Source organism: Onychostoma macrolepis, chromosome 16 (assembly GCF_012432095.1).
Source record: "Onychostoma macrolepis isolate SWU-2019 chromosome 16, ASM1243209v1, whole genome shotgun sequence".
In the NCBI taxonomy this organism is placed as follows: Eukaryota; Metazoa; Chordata; class Actinopteri; order Cypriniformes; family Cyprinidae; genus Onychostoma; species Onychostoma macrolepis.
In genome coordinates, this window is record NC_081170.1 from 17,652,024 (window position 1) to 17,674,431 (window position 22,408).

Genomic DNA, 22,408 nt, shown 5'->3' on the forward strand with positions numbered 1-22,408 from the left:
TGTGGTTGCCTGAATAATTCTGTAAAAATACAATAAAATGTAAACATGTTTACAAAAAAACCCTGTAAATTTTACAGTTTAAAACTAAAATAAAAAAAAATAATAAAAAAATAATAAAAAAAGAGACATGTTGCTACTAAAATCTGAAGTAAATGTTGATGTTTTGAGTAGGGATTAGAGGGCATGTGAATTAAAAAAATAATAATAATGATGATGTGCATGGATAAATCGTTTAACATTGCAACATTCTGTTATATAACAAATAATTATATATATTTTTAATGGTGAATTTAAATTCTATCAAATCAGTTGACTGAATTATTCAGTGATTCACTCATCAACAGTGTCCTTTGAATGAATGATTCAGTGACTCACTCAAAATGAAGTTCACTTGTCAACACCTGACATAATGATGTAACCTGTGGAAAGTGTTATTGAAGAGTAACCACCACTAATATACAGACTGACAGTCTTGTCTGGAACACGCCAAACGAGGACAAGAAGTGTTGTATAACAAGAGACATGGTGATTTTTTTTCTTCTTTTTTACATATAAGACAAAAACTAGAAGAAGAGGAAAAAAAAGAAAAGACATTAAAAGTGGAGAGGCAGCTGGCTCTTTTCACAGTGGCGTCTGTTCTCCAACTGTGTGTGAGGACAGTATTCAGTTAACACTTTGGGGCAGAACTTGAGGCGGACTGTACATCAGCAGCCTTTGACTGTGGCAGCTCTCCTTCTTTCTGAAGTTGGCTGGCCCAGTTCTGTCTGTAACTCTCTTGCCAGAAATTGGCGGTACTAAAATGATCCATCCGTCTGAAAACTGCCTTGAGTTTTCAGAATGCAGTGTGGTGACCTGATGCGCTTCATAAATACTGAATGCGAGTGTGTGTGTGTGTGTGTACGGTCTCCTCTCAGTGTGAGTGTCTGTCGATGTGTCTGCTGCTCACAGTCAGAACGTCTCCTGTCCATCTGCTTCATCACACGCGCTCTCTTTCTTTCTTTAAATCCGATTATCTTTACCACTCGCTATCACTCGCACCCACCCGCACATGCCCTTGACCGCACCCATCCAGCCCCTGCTGAGGTGGAGATTGAACAGAGGAGGCACTAATTGCCCCTTAATTGCCCCTCTGTCTGTCCAGCTGCTCCCCTAGGCAGAAAAGACGAGTGGACAAGTAGTATTGATCAGATCTAAGTAGTGAGAATAAAAAAGAGAAGTGGAATAGGGGTGGGAATTTTAAACAGTTATTATTAAAGTGATGATAACTGTTTTGTTTGGATAACAGTCACAAACCAACCAAGGTATCATGTGATATTTAGGGTTATTATACTAAAGCCATAAAAAATATTTTCGTTAAAATAAATAAATGTTAAAAAAGCTAGTTATAGCTAGTTGCAAAGGCAGCATTTACTTACATTTAGCGTGCTTGATGTGCTAAAATAAGTAATTGAAATAAAAATTAATAAAACATAAAAAAAAACAGTCCCACTTTATATTAGGTGGCCTTAACTACTATGCACTTACATTTAAATTAATCATTTGGTACAATGCACTTATTGTGTACATACATGTTTTTACATTGTACTTATATTTTTAAAAATACCTATATGTAATTACATCTGTAATTAATTTCTGTAATTACATTTATAATTAATTACATTTATAATTACACTGTTGACACATCCCTTACATCTTAACCCACCCTTAAACCTACCCATACCACCAAACCTGCCCCTAACCTCACCCGTATCCCACCTCAATAGCAGCAAAAGTGTTTTGCATTACAGCATAAAACTCAATAAGTACATTGTACTTTTTTTTTATGTAAGTACATAGTTGTTAAGGTCATCTAATATAAAGTGTGACCAAAAAAACTAATAAAATATTTAATAACATCTATAATAATGTCTGAGTGATGGCAAAATAACTCTGGTGATATTGTATTTACTAATAAATCAGCTGTGATTTCTAATGGATAGCTCTGACCCGTGCGACTTTCTCTGAGGTGATGTCATCTAGCTGTTTTCCCTGTCATGTGGACATTCATAATGCCTCATCAAACAACAATGGACATCTCAATATGTAATTTTTGTATATTTAGAGGCACCAAACAGAACCGCAAAAATAAAGATTGTTTTAACACAGGTTTCCAAAGCACTTTTTTTTTTAAAGTGATACGCTTTATAAAATGGTCTGTCTAGAGCTACAAACCAGTCAACCAATTAAAAAGATAATTCAATGTATTACATTAGACACTGGTTTATTAAATAGAATAAATCAAAATAATTACATAAGAAATTTGCCGAGAAAACCCCCAAATGCAAAGTCCTTTATTTCAGAAGTGTTACTGGTTAATTAGATAATGAATAATTATTAAGTATTTGTTATATAAGTAATACAATTAACATGTTATTGTATGTAATTATATATTTTACTCAATTAAAACGTAAGCTGAAAAATGTTATGTTAACATTTTAAAATATTACCTTCACTTAAACTTCATTAAAAGCTGCACCTTGACACCTTGCGATGGCCTCTACCTTCACACTTGGATCACTCTTCACTCACAGCGGATATTACAACACAGTCTATAATGCAATATATCACAACTGAATGGACTGCTAAGGCTGCCGGTTTCAGATAGGGCCATATACAGTAGAAAGTGATGGAGATTAATTAAAATCAAGGGTTAAAATGAGAAAGGAAATGAAAAAGACAAGAGTGCTGTTTTTGACTGTAATATAGAATACAGAGGATAACTTGGTATGGGAGACCGAGAGTTGTGCTCTGTAAATGTCAACACATACTGACCTTTGACCCTACTGTTACATACAGAGGTCTCTGAAGCGTTCTCTCAATCACCAGAGGAATGTTATCCCCCCACACACACATACTACTGGATTGTAGTGGATTTTACTATCTTCATGATGTGTACTGTTCATATCAGCTCATTTCATTCTTGTTGAGTGCTAATGCGGAGCACTTCTACTAAAACAGTCGGATCTGACTGGTGTGTTTTGGTCCCTGTGTTGTTTTGATTCAGTTTTAAAGGGAAAGTAGCCTCTTTTTATTTCACTGTTTCTTCTGAACTGGTTTTAACCCCTCAGACAGCCTGTACTGTATAACACATTACAGTGGTCATGAGCTGTTTGTTTTGGTTCTGTGGGAGTCATAAGAATCTGTAAGCGGGTGTGTTTATGTGTGTTGTCTATCAGCCAGAGGCATCTAGGGATGAGGGAGGATCCTAGAAGAGATTATTGTCTGTCTGGATGCCACACTACTCCTGTGATCTTTCTAAACAAGGCAACTCGATGCTCATATTACACATACACACAAAAGGACTCTTAATCTGGGTTTCATTACACAACAAAAGTAGTCTGAGATTGGAAATGTCTTGAAAAACATAATTTACAGAATAAGTTTTTTTGGTGGGTAGCTCAAAAATGTGCCATATTAGCTTTAATATTTATAGGTGTTTGTTTTTCGATCAGAGGAACCATTTCCACGTAAGATTTAAAATGTTTGCTACATGAAAAATCTAGTGAATAAATAATCAAGGCATCTTTTTCATAGTTACAGTATCTCACAGAAGTGAGTACACCCCTAACATTTTTGTAAATATTTTATTATATCTTTTCATGTGACAACACTGAAGAAATGACACTTTGCTACAATGTAAAGTAGTGAGTGTACAGCTTGTATAACAGTGTAAATTTGCTGTCCCCTCAAAATAACTCAACACACAGCCATTAATGTCTAAACTGCTGGCCACAAAAGTGAGTACACCCCTAAGTGAAAATGTCCAAATTGGGCCCAATTAGCCATTTTCTCTCCCCGGTGTCATGTGACTGGTTAGTGTTACAAGGTCTCAGGTGTGAATGGGGAGCAGGTGTGTTAAATTTGGTGTTATCGCTCTCACTCTCTCATACTGGTCACTGGAAGTTCAACATGACACCTCATGGCAAAGAACAATCTGAGGATCTGAAAAAAATAATTGTTGCTCTACATAAAGATGGCATAGGCTACAAGAAGATTGCCAAGACCCTGAAACTGAGCTGCAGCACGGTGGCCAAGACCATACAGCGGTTTAACAGGACAGGTTCCACTCAGAACAGGCCTTGCCATGGTCGACCAAAGAAGTTGAGTGCACATGCTCAGCGTCATATCCAGAGGTTGTGTTTGGGAAATAGACGTATGAGTCCTGCCAGCATTGCTGCAGAGGTTGAAGGGGTGGGGGTCAGCCTGTCAGTGCTCAGACCATACGCCACACACTGCATTGAATTGGTCTGCATGGCTGTCGTCCCAGAAGGAAGCCTCTTCTAAAGGTGATGCACAAGAAAGCCCGCAAACAGTTTGCTGAAGACAGGCAGACTAAGGACATGGATTACTGGAACCATATCCTGTGGTCTGACAACCAGGTGAGGAGTACAAAGACAAGTGTGTCTTTTCTATACAGTCAAGCATGGTGGTGGGAGTGTCATGGTCTGGGGATGCATGAGTGCTGCCAGCACTGAGGAGCTACAGTTCATTGAGGGAGCCATGAATGCCAACATATACAGACTGGGCCGCAGGGCAATATTCCAACATGATAACGACCCCAAACACACCTCCAAGACGACCACTGCCTTGCTAAAGAAGCTGAGGGTAAAGGTGATGGACTGGCCAAGCGTGTCTCCAGACCTAAACCCTATTGAGCATCTGTGGGGCATCCTCAAATGGATGGTGGAGGAGCGCAAGGTCTCTGACATCCACCAGTTCTGTGATGTCGTCATGGAGGAGTGGAAGAGGACTCCAGTGGTAACCTGTGAAGCTCTGGTGAACTCCATGCCCAAGAGGTTTAAGGCAGTGCTGGAAAATAATGGTGGCCACACAAAATATTGACACGAATTTTGGGGTGTACTCACTTTTGTGGCCAGCGGTTTAGACATTAATGGCTGTGTGTTGAGTTATTTTGAGGGGGCAGCAAATATACACTGTTATACAAGCTGTACACTCACTACTTTACATTGTAGCAAAGTGTAATTTCTTCAGTGTTGTCACATGAAAAGATATAATAAAATATTTACAAAAATGTGAGGGGTGTACTCACTTCTGTGAGATACTGTGTGTATGTATATATATATATATATATTAGTGGTGGGCCGTTATCGGCGTTAACGTGCTGCGTTAACGTGAGACTCTTATCGGGCGATAAAAAAATATCGCCGTTAATCTATTCTCAAAGTTGGGTTGGGAGCTGGGTCTATACTACGCAAGCTATGATGACTTTCACCTTGATATTTTAGCGCGGATGTATACCTAGCCGAATTGCACTGTAGGGGGCGAGAACGAGTCTTCGAACCTGTGTGTATGCGTGCTAACATGGATGCAGCTATGAAGCCGCCGGGTTTACTTCAGGGAAAATTTATTTTTAAGAAGCTTCCCAATGGAAATCTGCAAGTCATTTCTGTCTCTACGTTACATGGTCGCGCTCTCTGTATCGAGCGCACAGCGGAGTTCCGCCCTGGTTCACACACACACACACACACACACACACACACACACAAACAAACAAACGTAAGCGCACACACAAGTGAGCACACTCCCACTCCTATTTGTAAATATTAAGCCGCAAAACGTCTATTTAAATATGACTTCTGCCTGTCTCTGTGTTAATATATGGCGCAGACGCGCGGGTTTGTTCACTACTCATACAGAAGCCCGCGTGACGCTTGCGGTGATATTACGTCTGTCGTCTCACTAAATGAGGACATAAATACATGAACAACATCTCCAGAACTGCTCTGAGAGTCACTTCATGATCATTTGAGCGTTTCATTTGAGAAAAACTATCCTCACGGCAACCCGTCAAAATAAAAGTTCGGTTTCACTTGAAGACATTGGGCAGAACGTAATAGGCTACTACTACTAAAACTATTAAAACCTTATCTTTAAGGAATAATCATACAATGTCTTCAATGTTATTATCAATATTAAATTCTTGATGACTGCTAGTTGTTTACTACTAGTAGTAAACTTATTCTGATCTACTTGGCAGAATTCAAATGAGCCATTTTAATCTAGATTAATCTAGATTAATTCCAAGATTACAGTGAGATTAATCTAGATTAAAAAATTAATCTATGCCACCACTAATATATATATATATATATATATATATATATATATATATATATATATATATATGTATATGCTTTTATGTGCTCATCTACACTACTGTTCAAATGTTTGGACTCAGTAAGATTTTTTTTTTCTTCAGCATGGATGCATTAATTGATCAAAATTGCTAGAAAAATATTTATGTTTTAAGTTTTTTAACAGAACATTTTTCTTCTTTTGAACTTAGCAAGTATAGACACTTTAAAATATCTTTAATTCTCATATGCCATGTATATGTTGTTATTTAAGAATCTGCATAATAAAAAATATATATATATCTTCAAGTGACATATATTGCAATCCACGTCAAAAAATAAAAATAAATCTTGATGGAGAAATAAAAGATGCATTAAATTCTGTTAAATATTCATGATGTTTCCTAATTTGTTACCTTGAAAATCGTTGAAAATACATTGAATTATAAAATATATCGCCCAGTCCCACTGTGGACTCCCTAACACGCTCCTACTACCCGATTTCATGAGAGCAAAGGGTTATCGACAGTCTTTTTTCTTTCTCTCTTGCACCTGGTTCTGTGCAGCTGGGCTTCATGTTTGGAGGCAGCGGGAACACAATGGCTGTTTCAGACTCACAGCGTGTGGATCATTTCTCACTGCGTGTGACTCTGAGGCTGCTGCAGTGAAAAGCCGTCTGGCAAATTATTATGAGTGTTGTTCAAGCCCTCAATCCTTCCCGCCAAATCCAAGTCTAACTGTACAGTAAAATAGCCATCGTTGCTATCACACATGTAATCTTTTGTCTCTTTTCCCCTTTCTTTACAGTATGTCTGGCTTCAGTCACGGTCAAGGTGACTCCAGAGGTGGAAGTTATTAAAGGAGAGACTGTTAAACTGCCTTGCAGCTACACCATATCTGCACCAGCCTCTATTGTGGTCCAGTGGTTGATTGTAAGTACACAAATTACTTTATGAGAATATACCATTTTTTTCATATGATATCTTTTTTTGTTTTGCATTTCTTCATGTAAAATGCTGTACTACATTGATGTATGTGTGTTCCCATCATCCTCAGGAGGTTGCAGGTGCAAGAAAGCAAATTGCTTTCAAGTCTCCACAAGTTATTGATGTTGATGCAGGCACAACAATGACAGATCGTTTAACCATGGAAGACGACCTGTCCATCACCATCTCCCCAGTCATGGTGGAAGATGAGAGAATCTACATCTGCCAAGTGACCGCAGGAGCTGTAGGGTTCTCTGAAGATAAGACCCAGGTCAAGGTTTTCTGTAAGTCTGACTGAAAATGAATACATATCATATTTCTTCCCTCCTTATCAGCTTAGAATGTTTCATCCGAGCTTTTTGGTCCACTCCTCTGCGATTTCCATGAACTAAATGAGACATATGGCCAGCCACTTTTACCCTTATTCATTAGTCTTGGGTGTTGTTTATGACTTTGCCCTGGGTCAATTATGGCTGTACAGATTGCATTTGACACTATTGATTAATAGAGTGATTGCTCTTGTCATGTTTGATGGATGTCATTTTAAGGCTTATGAGAGCCAAAGAGCTCCATGTGCATTAAGCATTACACTAATAACCACTGATCTGAGAGCAGAGCTCCCTGTCCATGCTTCGTTGACCCCAGATCAGATGCAAAGCATTGGGAGTCTAATCTTACACTGAGAAAACATTTAAGGGAGGAACATTTAATCAGTGATGGGGTGAGGTGTGCATGCTTGTGTATTGCTGAACTTGCACTGAAATTAAGTACCGGCACAGAAGTAAGCTAGATGTTCTAAACATGTTCCTTGTGTGTTCCAGATAATATATGAACTAAAATAGATGTCAGATGTAAACTGACAATTATTATTATTTTTTTCAGAACTGTAACTGGAAATTTGCAGTCAGCTGTAAAATTCACAGTAAAAAACATTTCCCTAAACAGTATTTTGTTTCAGTAAATATATGAAAACATTTGTTAACACATGTTTTTTAAAGACATTAATACGTTTATTCAGCAAGCATGCATTAAATTGATAAAACGTGACAAAGACTTTTGTTACAAACGATTTGTTCTATTTCAAATCATTGCTGTTTATTTGAGCTTTCTATTTTATTTCTTTAAACAAAGAATCATATTATCAAGGTTTCCACAAAAATATTAAGCAGCATGAGTGTTTTTAACATTGATAATAATGAGAAATGTTTCTTGAGCACCACATCACCGTATTAGAATGATTTCTTGCCATCACTGGAATTTTTTTTTATTTTGAAACATAGAAAACAGTTATTTTAAAATGTAATAATATTTCATAATATGAAAAAAAAAAAAATCTGTATTTTTGATCAAATAAATGCAGCCTTGTTGTGTGTGTGTGTGTGTGACACATCAATTATTGACAATCACCTTTTCAGAACTAAAATATCATTTATTTCATAGAACGAACCTTGGGTTTACTTTAAAAGGTGGTGTAACACTATGCATATTATATAATATAGACCTTAGTCAGGGTACATGGTGTATTTATATCATGATTTCTAGAATATTTAATTTATCACAGTTTATAGATTTTTTTTTAATTACTTTGCGTGCATGTCTCTAATTGGCCTGCATTATATTGTATTGAACTTTCAGCCCCCTGCTCAGCAATTCATTATTTCTTTAGAGACCCTCCCCCAGCCGTGTGTGATGGGGTCACTGATGGGGATACTTTATGAAAAACTAGACAACTGTTTGTGTGTAGGAGGGCGTAGGCTGCGTGGGACACTGTGTGTGTGTGTGTGCAGACCAGAGAAAACAGCAGAACGGACTCTTTGTTCATTCTCCACCCCAGACTGCATGGAACGAGAGAGGCAGTAATGGCTGTAATAATTGTGAATGAGAGCAGGGGGACTGGAAAACAATGACATCTCCTCCCAGGAGACGAATGCTGCTGCCTGCTTCATGGCTAATGGCTGCACCAGAGGGACATGTCCTTATGTAGAGAGAGAAAGAGACATCCATCTCCATGCAAACTCACACATGTTCTCTGCTGCTTTTAAAGTGTCTTTTAAACACATTTTGAGAAAGATTAAGGCATGAGAGAAATGCTTTGGTTCAGAAAGATAATGCGGCAAGAAGAGAGACTGAGAAACTAAGCGCTCTTGGAAGAATGGCATGACAGTTAATGTTATTAAAAATGATTCAGTTTATTTTTGTACCAGATGACAGCTGGGAGCAGTGATATGGTGACCTTGCGTGTGAATTGGTGGGTGGGGGAGAGCTTCCAGCTCGATTTGAAAAGGGAATTAGAAGTGTCATAGTGTTAATGCATGGCTTTTTTAATATATTTAACTCATTTTTCATGTTTCCGTTTGGAAAATGTGGGGGCAAATTCCCTAAACAGGTTTTTGCACAGACTATTTCAGTGCAAAAACCTGATTCTTATTCACTAACTAGCTGCAATCCGGTTTTAGCTGGAGAAAACATTTAAATTGAGTGAATGTCATTCTTTTCAGCACAAACACACCTTTGCATGCAAATTAGGCTCATTATGTTGTGCCTTATTCACAAAATTCAGCACAATTTGCCTGGCGCATTTAACGTTACGCTATTACCGCCCACAGGCAGCAGGTGGTAAACTGGATTTTATTTTAAAAGAACTTTCTGTGCACATCTCTATTGATCGTGGCAGCAGTTATACATAAAATAATGATTAAATGATGAAGAGGAGCATTATAGCTAGGCATCCTGGGTAAACATTCAGTGTAGTGTAGTCAAATGAGTCAAAAGAGCCACTGGCTGTCGTGATTCTTTCAGTGACTTTCCCCCTCAATGTGTTTGTATTTATATGGTCAATTGTTTAGGAAACCATGTCTCTGACTTGATTTAAGTTATTAATGAAGTTCTTTTCCTTTCACAGTTGCTCCAGAGAAGCCAACAATCACAGGAAATAATCAGGCTATTACCGTCAGTCCCGAAACTAGCACCTCCTCTGAGGTGAGTCTTGCATATGTTCATAGCTGTATGTGATAGCTGTAAGCCTTTAAATGTAAATTCATTTTGTGCAAGGTTACAATGACTTAATGAAGTTTGTCAGAAATCTTGTAACAATATCCAGCGTGTGTGGTATGTTTGTTTAGGTGGGCAAGTGCATCAGTAGAAATGCTTACCCTCAGCCTCGTATTATCTGGTTTAAAGATGCCACCCCTCTGCCTGAAGTAAAGGACCAAAAGGAAAGTAAGTGCAGGATCAGAAAAGTGCTCAGAATTTTTAATTCCTTATATATATATATATATATATATATATATATATTTAAAGAATTTTTTAGCAAACGTGCATTTAATTGATAAAAATTGACAAATATTTATATATAACCAAAAATCTGTTTCAAATAAAAACACTGTTATTTTAAACTTTCTATTAATCAAAGAATCCTGAAAAAATGCATTACAGATTCCACAAAAATATTAAGCAGCACAATTGTTTTCATAACTGATAATAATAAGAAATGTTTACTAATCACAAAATCGGCATATTATAACGATTTCTGAAGGATCATGTGACACTGACAAATGGAATAATTTATTTTTGCAATCACAGGAACAAATTATATTTTAAAATATATTAAAATAGAAAACAGTTATTTAAAATTGTAGTAATATTTCACAATATTAAATTTTTCTGTGTTTATATATATAAATAAAATATATTTAATACTTCCTAATACAATACCCAAAAGTCCCCTAAAATACTGAAATGTATTCAGTACCTTTCAGAATGTATACATATATAATGCTTTTTTTTTTTTAATTAGCATAGTAGCATTTCACTACTCTTCACAGACCTGTAGACATTTTACAGTGACGTTGATCTTGTTCCTCTCTCTTTCTCAGAAGCATATATGATACCTAGTGTGGTGAAGGAAGCCTCAGGCCTGTACACTATGACCAGCACGCTGTTCATGCAGCCGGTTAAAGCCGATGCTAAATCAGTCTTCCACTGCACGGTGGAGTATAGCATGCCAAACAACCAGATCAAACAGGAGAGCTCAGATAAGTTCAACCTCTCGCTGCTCTGTGAGTCTGACGTGCACACACTTACAATGTGTCAACTGTATGCTCATTTACCTCAAACTCCTCATCCTGTGCTCTCCTCAAATCAGATTCAACAGAAACTGTGTTCTTCAAACTGAAGAATCAGGGGCCAGTCAAAGAGGGGGATGATGTGCTGATGGAGTGTGAGACTGATGGAAACCCTCAGCCCGAGTTTGAATTTTATAAAGAGGTGAGAGGCCATATATGCCAAATCACAATCAAATGATCTAGCTGACGATATTATTCTCACTCATGTATTTACATACTCACTCATAAGGACGCTCAACTGACAGTATTGAAAGGAACACTAGAAGTGAAGAATGTCACTCGAAAGGATGCTGGAACCTATAAGTGTGATGCTCTGGATTTTGATGCTGAAGAGGGTGTCGAACTTACCAAAACTCTAAACTTAACTGTGCACTGTAAGTATCAGTCCCAGACACTATAAAGAATACAGTAAACTGGACGTGTTGCTAAATGAAACACATAACTGATCCTTTGTTAACTTCTACCCTCCTTCATTACCAGTGCTAATTTAGACAAGCTTTACAGACCATCTCGCTGGAATGAAAAAGAGACTTCAGTGAATAGTGTGATCAAATACTGTGGCGAAGGCAAATATTTAAATGAGGGCAAATGCTTCTCTTTCATTGTCTTTTTGTATTGTTTAGATACTATTATAGTATTTGTTAATATTTTAAATTAATTTATTTTGATATTTTTAGTTCTAATTTTAATTTTAGATTTGTAATTGTATGTGCTTTAGACATTATTATTTTTTTTATATTTAGCTTTCATTTAATTTTATTTCAGTTTAAGTTTTGGTAATTTTAGTACTTAAACCTATTTCACATAGTTTCCAAGGCAACATTTTTTAATTTTAAATATAAGTTTTTTTTTTTTTTATTTTTTATTTTAAATCTAGTATTTATTTTATTTTATTTTATTTTAGCTTTATTTCGATTTTCTTTTCCGAAAGATTTTTAATAACTTCAGTTTTAGTTAACAATAACACCACTGCTTCTCATCATCATCTTAAACGAGAAGAGTATCATTTGAAAGCAATTACAGTAATAGTACAATTAATAGTTCCTAATGTTTCGCTCTAATATTGTAAATTCTTTAGTCTTCCAACACTACAGTGACCTCAATCAATACGTCAATTAAATTATGTTATCAACATTACATTTTAGATCAACTTAGAGCAACAGTTGCTAAGAGTTGCATAAATTGATCGTTTTTAGGGCGGGGCTTAGCAAAGGTTCAGTTGTTAAGTTCAGGTTTAATTGATTTTTCCATCACCTCTGAGCTATATTCATTCTTTTGTCACTCTGTCAGATCTTGACCCTGTGGCAGTGACTCCAGAAGGCCCATTGCTTCCTGCTAAAGGAGATACTGTGGAGCTTCAGTGTAAGACTAAGTCCTCTGATGAATACACCCTGCAGTGGAAAAAGGCATGTATCGATTTCAACAAGCCTCCATCCCCACGCCAATTTTTCCTCACTTTTTTCTCTACTGTGATGTTTCTCTCTCTGATGTTTTGTTTTTTTCACCCCCTGAATAATGTTCTTTTAGTTCTAATGGTGCTATGCTGTATCCACCTATGGAGTTTGCAGTTGTTGTTTTTTTTTGTTGTTTTTTTGTCATTTTGGGATAGTTCTCCAAAAACTGAATATTCTGCATCATTTTCTCACTCCATTGTAAATACAAACCCATAGGACTTTAATCAAGGGGAAGGTTAATTTCCCCCCTGTTGAAAGTCCTGGTAACCAATGTCCAATAAGGCCATAAACTCATTGTAAAATTAATCCAAATGAAGTGATCCAAGTGGTTTAATCCAAGTATATGTTTGCTTAATATAATGAATAGATTTTATTTAGGCTTATATTCACATAAACACACATACATAGAGCATATCACATATGGAAAACACAAAAGATTGTGTCATGCTTCATGCACTAGAACAAACAAACAAACTTCACATTGAATTTGAATTAAACTGCTACAATGACTTTATGACCTTTTTGGATCTTCAACTTTTTGGTTACCTGGACTTTCAACGGAGGAACAAAAACCTCTCGGATTTCATGTAAAATATCTTAATTTGTGTTTCAAAGACGAACCGAAGCCTAATGGGTTTGGAACAACACAAATGTTAGTAAAACAGTGGAAATAGTGATCTCATTTGACTCGACATCTCATTTGATCTCACTGTACGCCATAGGACTCAAAGGTGCTGTCGCAGACGGGTGTGTTGACTCTCCAGTCAGTGACTCTGGCTGACGCTGGTGTGTATTTATGTGTCGGAGCTGTACCTTCAGTGCCAGGTCTTCGAAAACAAGCCAATGTCACCCTTACCATCACAGGTACTAAGTGCAAACATAGATGCACACAGCTTTATAGTAGTTTATCAGTGCAAAGCGTCAATACAAGCTGTCATCAGTATCAAAGCAGCTTGCTTTCAAGAGATAGAACTAAACTATGGGCTGTCAATAAACCGCCGACGCTTGTTGTTATACCAGCTGCTTTCCGTAGTGTGGATATTATGTTTGGATACAGGTAGGAGTTCAGTGAATTGTGTTTGTTTTCTGCTCAGAGTAACCAGTCAAGCTCAATTGCAAGTAAAAACACAATTCAAAATCTACATATAACATGATGTGAAACAATATTATAAACTTTTAAAGACAAACCTCTTAGGTTGTTAAACGATGGTACATTACTGTTCAATAAGTCAGGTCACAAGCCATCTATAATCGTGAAGTCTGTGTTACCATGAAAAGGAGTACAGATGCTGCATTCACATTCTCCTTGGAAGTTCCTTCTTTCAAATCATAATTACAATATGATGTGCGCTCGTGTGATTTTGCGTAGTTTCATATTCATCTTTCATATTCCCAACAAAGTCAGGAAGCTTTTTAGCGCTAATGCACCGTAATGAAGAGTAAAGAATGCACATTAGGTGTGTAATTGATGCTGATCTGCGTGTTTTATCATTCTCTTGCTGCCATAGAGGATGATGGGAAATGTTAGTCTGCTCATAAACCAGCTAAATGAGTTGGGTTGTCTGGCAGTAAACAGAATGCTTACAAACTAAATGGCACTGTCAACATTCACATTTACAGCTTATTATGATCCATAACAATTTGCTTCCACCATACAAATTTAATTTGTACACCCCCAACTCGTGGAAACAAAATAACAAATAAGGCCCCAGACTTTAATTAAGCCGCTCATGTATGTTCAACTTGTAAATACATTCATTCTGATAAGAATTCCTGAATATGTAAATAGTAGCTTAGCTAGCTAATATGGGATGCTGTAGCATTAAAGCACGAAAGAGATGTTTTATAATAGGAATCTACTTCAAAAGGACACACAAAATTGTTGTTTTTCCAATTATCATTCAAATAAAATGTTACATTTGGTTCAAGGCAACTTCCTGAAATGCCAAAATGTGGAATATTTCCAAGGCCACTAACAATGTTGAACTCATTTCTATAATAAAACATAAGCTGTTAAACATTTTGTCACCCTGCAGTATGAGACATAAACTGTAACACCAGCGAAGGTCTCATGTATCTTATCTGTTCCATCGGAAAAATATAGTTGATTTCCTGGTTTTGTTCTATACTCCTTCATGTCATTTATAGTATTCATGGGTGTAGTTCACACCTTTTCCTGGTTTCCAAGAAAGGATGGTGAGGCATTCATAACATGGTCCATAAATTCTCCCCTGGTTCTGAGCACATGGAATATAATGTCATATGAATGTGATGTTTTACTGATTCCTCAGAAAAGGCAGATGTCAAACTTGTTAAGATCTGGTGGTAGGTTTAATTTAGAATCCACGCCATGAGCTGACAAAGGAATTTACAACTCAAAGACAGGTCAAAAGCTAATGTACTCAAATATTGACCACTGATAATAAACATGTTTTTGTTTTGAAGGTGCACCTGAGATTGCTGCTCCACTGAATGGTTTAGTTGATAAGGAAGGAGGGATGGTCACTCTCAACTGCTCTGCTCTTGGTTATCCTGCTCCACAGTTCACCTGGACACCTTCTGGCAAAGAGGTGCGTGAACATGCTTCAAATAGATTAGGTTTGAACTTAAATCAGAAAACTGTATTTGTCGTATTTTTCATCTGTGTGTTTGTCTGCGTGTAGTCAGTGACAGTAGTGGGGAATAAGGTTATCAGCACAGTCACTCTTCAGGCTTCGGCTGCGGTTCTGAAGGATGGTGTGATTTGTGAAGCATACAACTCGCATGGAAGAGACAGCAAAAACTTCAAGGTGTCCATCAAATCAGGTTAGTGCATCCTAATCTTACAGACTGAGGCTATGTTGGGACTGGAATACTACACTCTAAAATGCTTGGGTTAAAAATAACCCCACTGGCAACCCAGTGCTGGGTAAATATCGGACAGAAAACATGGGGTTAACTTGCAGTTTTGTCTCGTTTGGTACATATAAACCAGCAGCAGGGATGGTTACAAAAAGCACCCCTGCAAAGATGTTGAATACTGCTTTCTGCTTTCTGTTTTTTTTTTTCTTTCAGAAATCGGTATGCAGAATGCGGGGACATTTCAGACAGTGCTTTTGTACATTGTCACATGACCTCATTATGTTGCATGGTTTATTCAGCCAGTAGCAACCAGAGATCTCAGTTATATAGGAATGCAGTTATTCTATTTTTATCCCATTTTGTGTAAAAATGTCTGAATTTTGGCAATCCGGTAAAATAGTAAGTTGAGAAGATTTCAAAAATCATGGATATTGCTTCCAGTTCATTTAATACACTGAAAACTGAAGATTATGTGCACAGTGGATTGTGGGATACCATAACTTATGCAGTGTGCTATGGCTGTATGCTGCACATTTTAGAAAATGTAATTGGTCATCCTTATTTGATTTATATTTTTTTGGAGGGTGAGATTATGGGCTAAGGCTTGTGATATCAATATCTAGAAACACTATGCTCATGAATATGAATTGATGTGCTCATTCAAATCTCTAGTTTTGTTACCTAATTGATATTCATGAGCCCTGTTTATAAAATGATTACTTGTGCTTGAGTTGCATAGCCTTGTAGACACTTCTGTTAATGTTTTTTGTTTTTGAAAGACATGTTCACCAAGGCTGCATGTTTGATCAAAAATACAGTATAAACAATAAAATTGTAAAATATTATTTCAATTTCAAATAAGTTAATTCTATTTTAATATACTTTAAAATGTAATTTATTCCTGTGATGGTAAAGCTGAATTTTCAGCAGCCATTTCTCCAGTCTTCAGTGTTGAAAATGGTTGGGAAAATGGTTACGATTTTTGTGGAAACCTTTTTTTTTTTTCCTGGATGTTTTTATAAATAAAAAGTTAAAAAGAACAGCGTTTATTTGAAAAATAAATCTTCTGCAGTCAATTTTATGCTCATTGCTGAATAAAAGTATAAATAAAAAAATAAAAAATAAAAATCTAACTGACCCCAAACTTTTGAACATAGTGTATTTACTCAGACTTACTGAACATATCTCCACAGACTCTGATTTACACTCAAAATGTTACCCATTCTCTGAATCTTGTTTTTTTTTTATTTCCCCTTTATAGATCCAGACAAATCATCAAATCCCAATGCTGCTAATCGAGGTAGACACTTGTCCCAGCTCTCTCTGCTCCTCCTCTCCCTCTCAGGACTCTTTCTTGTACATACTCCGTGATCTAGCTTTCCAGCCCTTTACACTGTATATTATGTACTGTTACCAAACACTGTGTATATTGTATATTGTATTACGTATGTGATCTTTGTATGATGTCCGTCCTTTATTTTGTTGATGCTGCACCTTTAACTTTTCCCTCATTTGGGACAATAAAGGATTCTGTTCTATTTTACTTTCCTCTCTTTCCTTCCTCTCTGTGTCTGAGTGTTTGTCTCTTAATACCGCCGACCTTTCATCCTTGAGTGTGCTGTCAAGTGTTTAGCTCGTGTGGTCACTTCAGTGTGTGTATGTGTTTGTCATCATCTTGGTGATGGGCCTCATTGTGTGTCTATGTGGGATAATGGTAGAGTGTTTTTTTTTTTTCCTGTGTGCTGTTCAATCGTACTCAACTTTCTCTTTCCCATAATGCTGCTCAAAGGAAACCCTGTGTTTAAAACAGGTCTGTATAACCCCTGCTGCCTTTCTGTCTTTGTGTGAGAATAAAATAGTGCGTGTATGTATGCAATTGTATGTGAGATTGTGTTTGTATATCATTTCTCAAACTGTGACCTTATTTATTACTGATTACTTGGGTCTCGTTTTAATGTCGACAAAAGAACAATTGCTTATTCCTCCCCACCCTCCTCAACACGCCTGTTCCCCTTCTGTGTTCCCCTTACTTTTCCTCTCCCACCCAAACTCATCACTTCTTCACACTCACAAGTAATCTTCAACTTCTCACCAACTCTCTTCTCGTTCGATCTTCTCAGCGGAGAAACAGCAGGGAGGTTCGAGCGCGGTCGTGATTGCCGTGGTGGTGTGCGTTCTGCTGCTTCTACTCCTGGTGGCTCTGCTCTTCTTCCTTAGTAAGAAGGGCAAGCTGAGCTGTGGGAAAAAGGAAAAGAAGGATGTGTGAGTAGCAGGGACCATGATAACAAACATTTGCAGGTCATGTGTTCACATTTTCATTTATTCATTTCATAAATTTTGTCACTTTCTCCTTCCAGGGCATCTGGGGAAGTGAAAGGTGGTATTGTGGTGGAGATGAAGTCCAGTGAGAAAGGCAATGAAGAGGCTGGTCTGCTAAACAAACCACATGCAGAACAGGTGAGGGGTCAAAGGCAAATTTTAGCAAGGTGGTTCTCAGCTGTACGTACCAAAATTGTTTATTGTACAACAAAAACGTAAAAAAACGGGAAATAATGTTCTATCGTCATTCAGCAATAACAGATACATGTATGTAAATACAGTATATACTTATTCAGACCTGTTCTCATTAAAATAAATAAAAGAATAAGTAATCATACTAAATTTGATTCTATTTTAAATGATAGAAATTTCTCTAAATGATAGAAAACATCTTGCTGCCAAATAGGCAAAATTTAAAAAATACAATTAATTAGTTGTTGAGACCTGGGACTGCACTGTGATCCTTAAAGGGATAGTTCAGAAATTAATATTACCCCATGATTTACTCACCCTCAAGCCATAGGTGTATATGACTTTCTTCTTTCAGACGAATACAGTCAAAGTTATATTAAAAAAATGTCCTGGCTCTTCCAAGCTTTATAATGGCAGTGAATGGGGGTTGGGAGATTTTGAAGCCCAAAAAAGTGTGTCCATCCATCATAAAAAGTATTCCACTCGGGCTCCAGGGGCCTTCTGAAGTGAAGCGATGCTTTTGTGAAAGAAAATATCCATATTTAAAACTTTATAAACCGTAATCTCTAACTTCTGTTGTGTGCGCATACACGAGAGAGTGGAGTTCCAGCGGATGACGTAAGACGTAGGCATAACGTAGGCTCCGGTGAGAAGTAACGAACGCGGAAGTGCAGATGAGAGAGCAAAACAAAACACTGGTCATGAATTAGAAGTACAAAATTAGGATTTGCAAAGAAAAATGTCAGAGGATTTCAATATAAGTCAAGAGGAGACTTCCTTCGCTGCAAACAAAACATGGTTCTTGCGAGACTAGCATATTCTCACTGGAGCTTTCACCATGACTACGTCCTACATCATCTACTGTAAAGCCACTCTCTCGTGAATGCGTGTACAACAGTTAGCGGAAGCTAGAGATTACGGTTTATAAAGTTTTAAATATGGATATTTTTCTTAGACGAAAGCATCGCTTCACTTCAGAAGTCCTTTATTAACCCCCCCGGAAACAACTGGAGCAGTGTTTATGATGGATGGATGCACTTGTTTGGACTTCAATACTTCGACCTCCATTCACTGCCATTATAAAGCTGGGAAGAGCCAACACATTTTTTTAATATAACTCCGATTGTATTTGTCTGAATGAAGCGAGTAATATACACCTATGATTGCTTGAGGGTGATTAAATCATGGGGTAATATTCATTTTTGGGCAAATTATGCCTTTAAATAGACAAATAGTCTTTAATCTCTAAAATGTTATTACTTTACGCAGCTAAATTATAGCCAGTAAAAATAGTACATGTTCATTAACAACCTTTCCTCTTTCACAGTGATAAAAAAAAGAAGAAAAGATACAAGTAAGAACAAGATCTCCAGAGACGTAGAGGAAATTAAGAGTGCTCTGATGGAAGAGGAGGAGAAGAGAGATGGAGGAAAGAGAAGATGAATTCATTTTAGCTGTACAGTTTTCTTTTTTGAAAGATTGTGGGAGGGGCTATGATGTTGAACTGAGGGTGGGTTTCAGTTTAGAAGTGGGAGGGGCAATAAATGTAAATCTGGTATTATTTTGATTACATACTGTGTCCTGATTGTGTAATCAAGCCAATCTTTGTAGTACAACCATGAAATGGAGCGCAGCTTAATGCAGTGTTCTTCTACCCAAAACAAAGCAGAAAATTCACTGTGGACACTGGATGTTGCTCTTCATGCTGTGCTGCACCCTGGTTATGTTGGTTAGTTCATGTTGTTGAAATAGTGCAGTACAGCCTCTTTTTGCATTACAAACTGCACTTACTGTGTACATTTTTGATTGTGAACTGCACACGTGCCATTACCCTGATTAGCAAACCCTACAGACCACTATACGCTTTGGCCATGATCTGCATGGAGCCATATGGATGTGCCATTATACACACTGTCAAGCTGTCCCTTTCAATGCCTTAGATATTTTAGACCATGCCTACATGTCCCACACCTGTATGTTTTGAGCTATAACCAAAAGCCAGAGGTGACGGAAAAGAAATAGCATGTGTGAGAATCCCATTCAAACCATATACTGTATCTGAATGCATGGACCCATTCAGCTCAAATCTGAGTTACAGAACTAACTCAATCATCTCATTTCCTCTGTACTGCACTGAATTCCAATTCCAAACATGTTCAAAGACTTTAACCTAACTCTGTAATTATTACCCATGGGTTAGTGAGAGGACAGGTCTATCGTCTTTTAAAATGCATCCTAATGGGATTAATCGTAATTTTTTTAATATAGTCTCAACTCCACTATTCCTTTTGGATTATTAAAATGTTGAGCGTGATTGGAAATGATCTATTCACTAAGCAGAAATCATAATGAACATACTGTCCCAATATACTATTCTGTTTTAAGTTTTTCCAACACTATTAAGATCACTAAGTTTTTCATTATTTATATTTAGAGAAACATATCAAATTAAACACTTTCAGCCTTTTCTTAAAGCTTAAAAGTTTTTGCTTTCTGTTTAGTTATGTGAAACCCCAAGGCTTTATACTTTCATAATTCACACAACAACAAATTTTATAATCATTTACTCATCCTCATTATCGTTCCAAACTTAGATGACTTTCTTTCTTCTGTGGAACACAAATTAAGATATTTTGAACTGCTTTTGTACATAATGAAAGCCAATGGAGTCCAAAACCAAACTGGATCCCACTGATTTTCATTGTAAAGTAAAAACACTGAGAATGACATGAGGGTGAGTAAATTATGACATACTGGTAATTTTCCTTTTTGGGTGAGCTATCACTTTAAATTCTGAGAGCAAGGAGATAAACAAGAAAACTTGGTAAAAGTTGAAGGGCAGGGCCAGAATTTATGTGGTAATCTTTTTTTGTTATTTATCAATATTGTTATCCACTGCCACTTTCACTTTGTTTTTTAAAACCAAAAATATGAGTGGACATAGGGTGTAAAAATGATTTCTTTAAGCTTGTATATGACGTTACAGGATTCTGTGTTTTGCATTTATATGTATTTTGTATCTTTCTCAGTAAAAGCACACTGTTGTTTAGGTGGCACAGCTGGAACATTCTAGAATCACTATGTTGTTGGAAAACCCTGTCATTTTTTCCCCAGGCTCTACTGTTAAACAAAGCTGTGAGCCTTGTTATTTGCTTCAAATAACAGATTCACAATCTGCTGTTCTTTGAGTCAGGTCCTCTGCGTGTCAGAGCAACACCCAGGGACAGTTTTTCAAACATTTACACAATTTCTGAATATGGTATACATACAGTGTTTCTCTGTACCAACAAACCAATGATTCTAGAGTCTCTAAGCAGAAGATTTGGGTAAAGCGAGGACTGAGGAGAAATGAGATGGTGGGAGAGGGCTTGGTTTGGATATAACATTGTTATTTTTTTACCTACTGAGTCTTTGTGTGTAGTTGAGAGTATTTTGATGAATCAGTATGTATTAATTGTCCAGTAGACACATGAAACATGAGCTAAAATATTTTCTGAACATCTCAAACACTGGAAAATGAACGATGGCCCGTTTATGAAGGCCTCCATTTTAGACTCCTCATAGAATATTTTTTACTTTTATCTTGATGCTCTTTTTTACATTTACTGATTTCATTTTTCAAAATGTAGTCATATGTTCTGTCAATGCAATGTGTGATTTATAGTTATGGTCAATATTTGCATACAAGATATTTGAACGCCCATTTTCTAGAATAATGTGTAACAAAAAAAGTTTTCTTAAGAATACACGTCTTAACTACTGAATGATTTTGCTGGTTTTGCAAGAAAGAAAAGTGCTGTTTTGAATAAGATGTCATACTTTATGGATGTCTGCAATTGTTTGTGCCCTCCAGGTATACTGTATATTTGTGCTACGCATTTGTGAACTTTGTAGCTTGTCTTCTTCTGATTGGAACTGTGTAGAGTTTATACTGCAAAACAACAACAACAACAATTACAATTACAACAACAAATCCCAAACTATCTCTTTTTTTGTGTGTCTAAAATTACTGTAACCCTCAGGTAACTTTATAATTTAAATAGATAATCCAATTGAGTATGTTAAACATGTTATTCAACTTCTTAAAATTCATCTCAAGTTTCCCTTTGGGGTTTCAGTTTTTGTTCTCTACTTCTAATGACAGTTCAGATTTAATAGACATTAATCTGTTTGAACGGACAGGTAAGTGACTATATCATGTATGATCTTGTTAATCATTAAATGATAATGCAAAACCCCCATAAGGGATTTCTACATGTAAAGACAGTAGGCTATTTTCTTTGAGGACAGATACACGCTTCCGAATTGAATGACATTTAAGTACGATCATTACATTATGTAATCAGATAGGCGTGGGG

The 22,408-nt window shown here is 36.7% G+C and overlaps 1 protein-coding gene across 2 annotated transcripts in view; it reads left to right on the forward strand.

The window, feature by feature from the left end:
- The window catches only part of bcam (basal cell adhesion molecule (Lutheran blood group)), a 57,077-nt gene extending 35,047 nt beyond the window's left edge, over window positions 1-22,030 (forward strand). Inside the window, exons 2-17 of one of the 2 annotated variants that reach the window (XM_058746277.1) lie at window positions 6,942-7,066; window positions 7,191-7,404; window positions 10,023-10,099; window positions 10,243-10,339; window positions 10,996-11,178; window positions 11,265-11,386; window positions 11,474-11,618; window positions 12,535-12,650; window positions 13,421-13,562; window positions 15,144-15,268; window positions 15,362-15,503; window positions 16,801-16,839; window positions 17,329-17,349; window positions 17,660-17,801; window positions 17,897-17,996; window positions 19,378-22,030. In XM_058746277.1, coding sequence (XP_058602260.1) covers window positions 6,942-7,066; window positions 7,191-7,404; window positions 10,023-10,099; window positions 10,243-10,339; window positions 10,996-11,178; window positions 11,265-11,386; window positions 11,474-11,618; window positions 12,535-12,650; window positions 13,421-13,562; window positions 15,144-15,268; window positions 15,362-15,503; window positions 16,801-16,839; window positions 17,329-17,349; window positions 17,660-17,801; window positions 17,897-17,996; window positions 19,378-19,380 — 1,793 coding nt within the window. In that variant the 3' untranslated portion in view covers window positions 19,381-22,030. The remainder of the gene's footprint in view (window positions 1-6,941; window positions 7,067-7,190; window positions 7,405-10,022; window positions 10,100-10,242; window positions 10,340-10,995; window positions 11,179-11,264; window positions 11,387-11,473; window positions 11,619-12,534; window positions 12,651-13,420; window positions 13,563-15,143; window positions 15,269-15,361; window positions 15,504-16,800; window positions 16,840-17,328; window positions 17,350-17,659; window positions 17,802-17,896; window positions 17,997-19,377) is intronic. The other variant, XM_058746278.1, reaches the window with a different exon arrangement.
- Window positions 22,031-22,408: the final 378 nt, after the last annotated feature.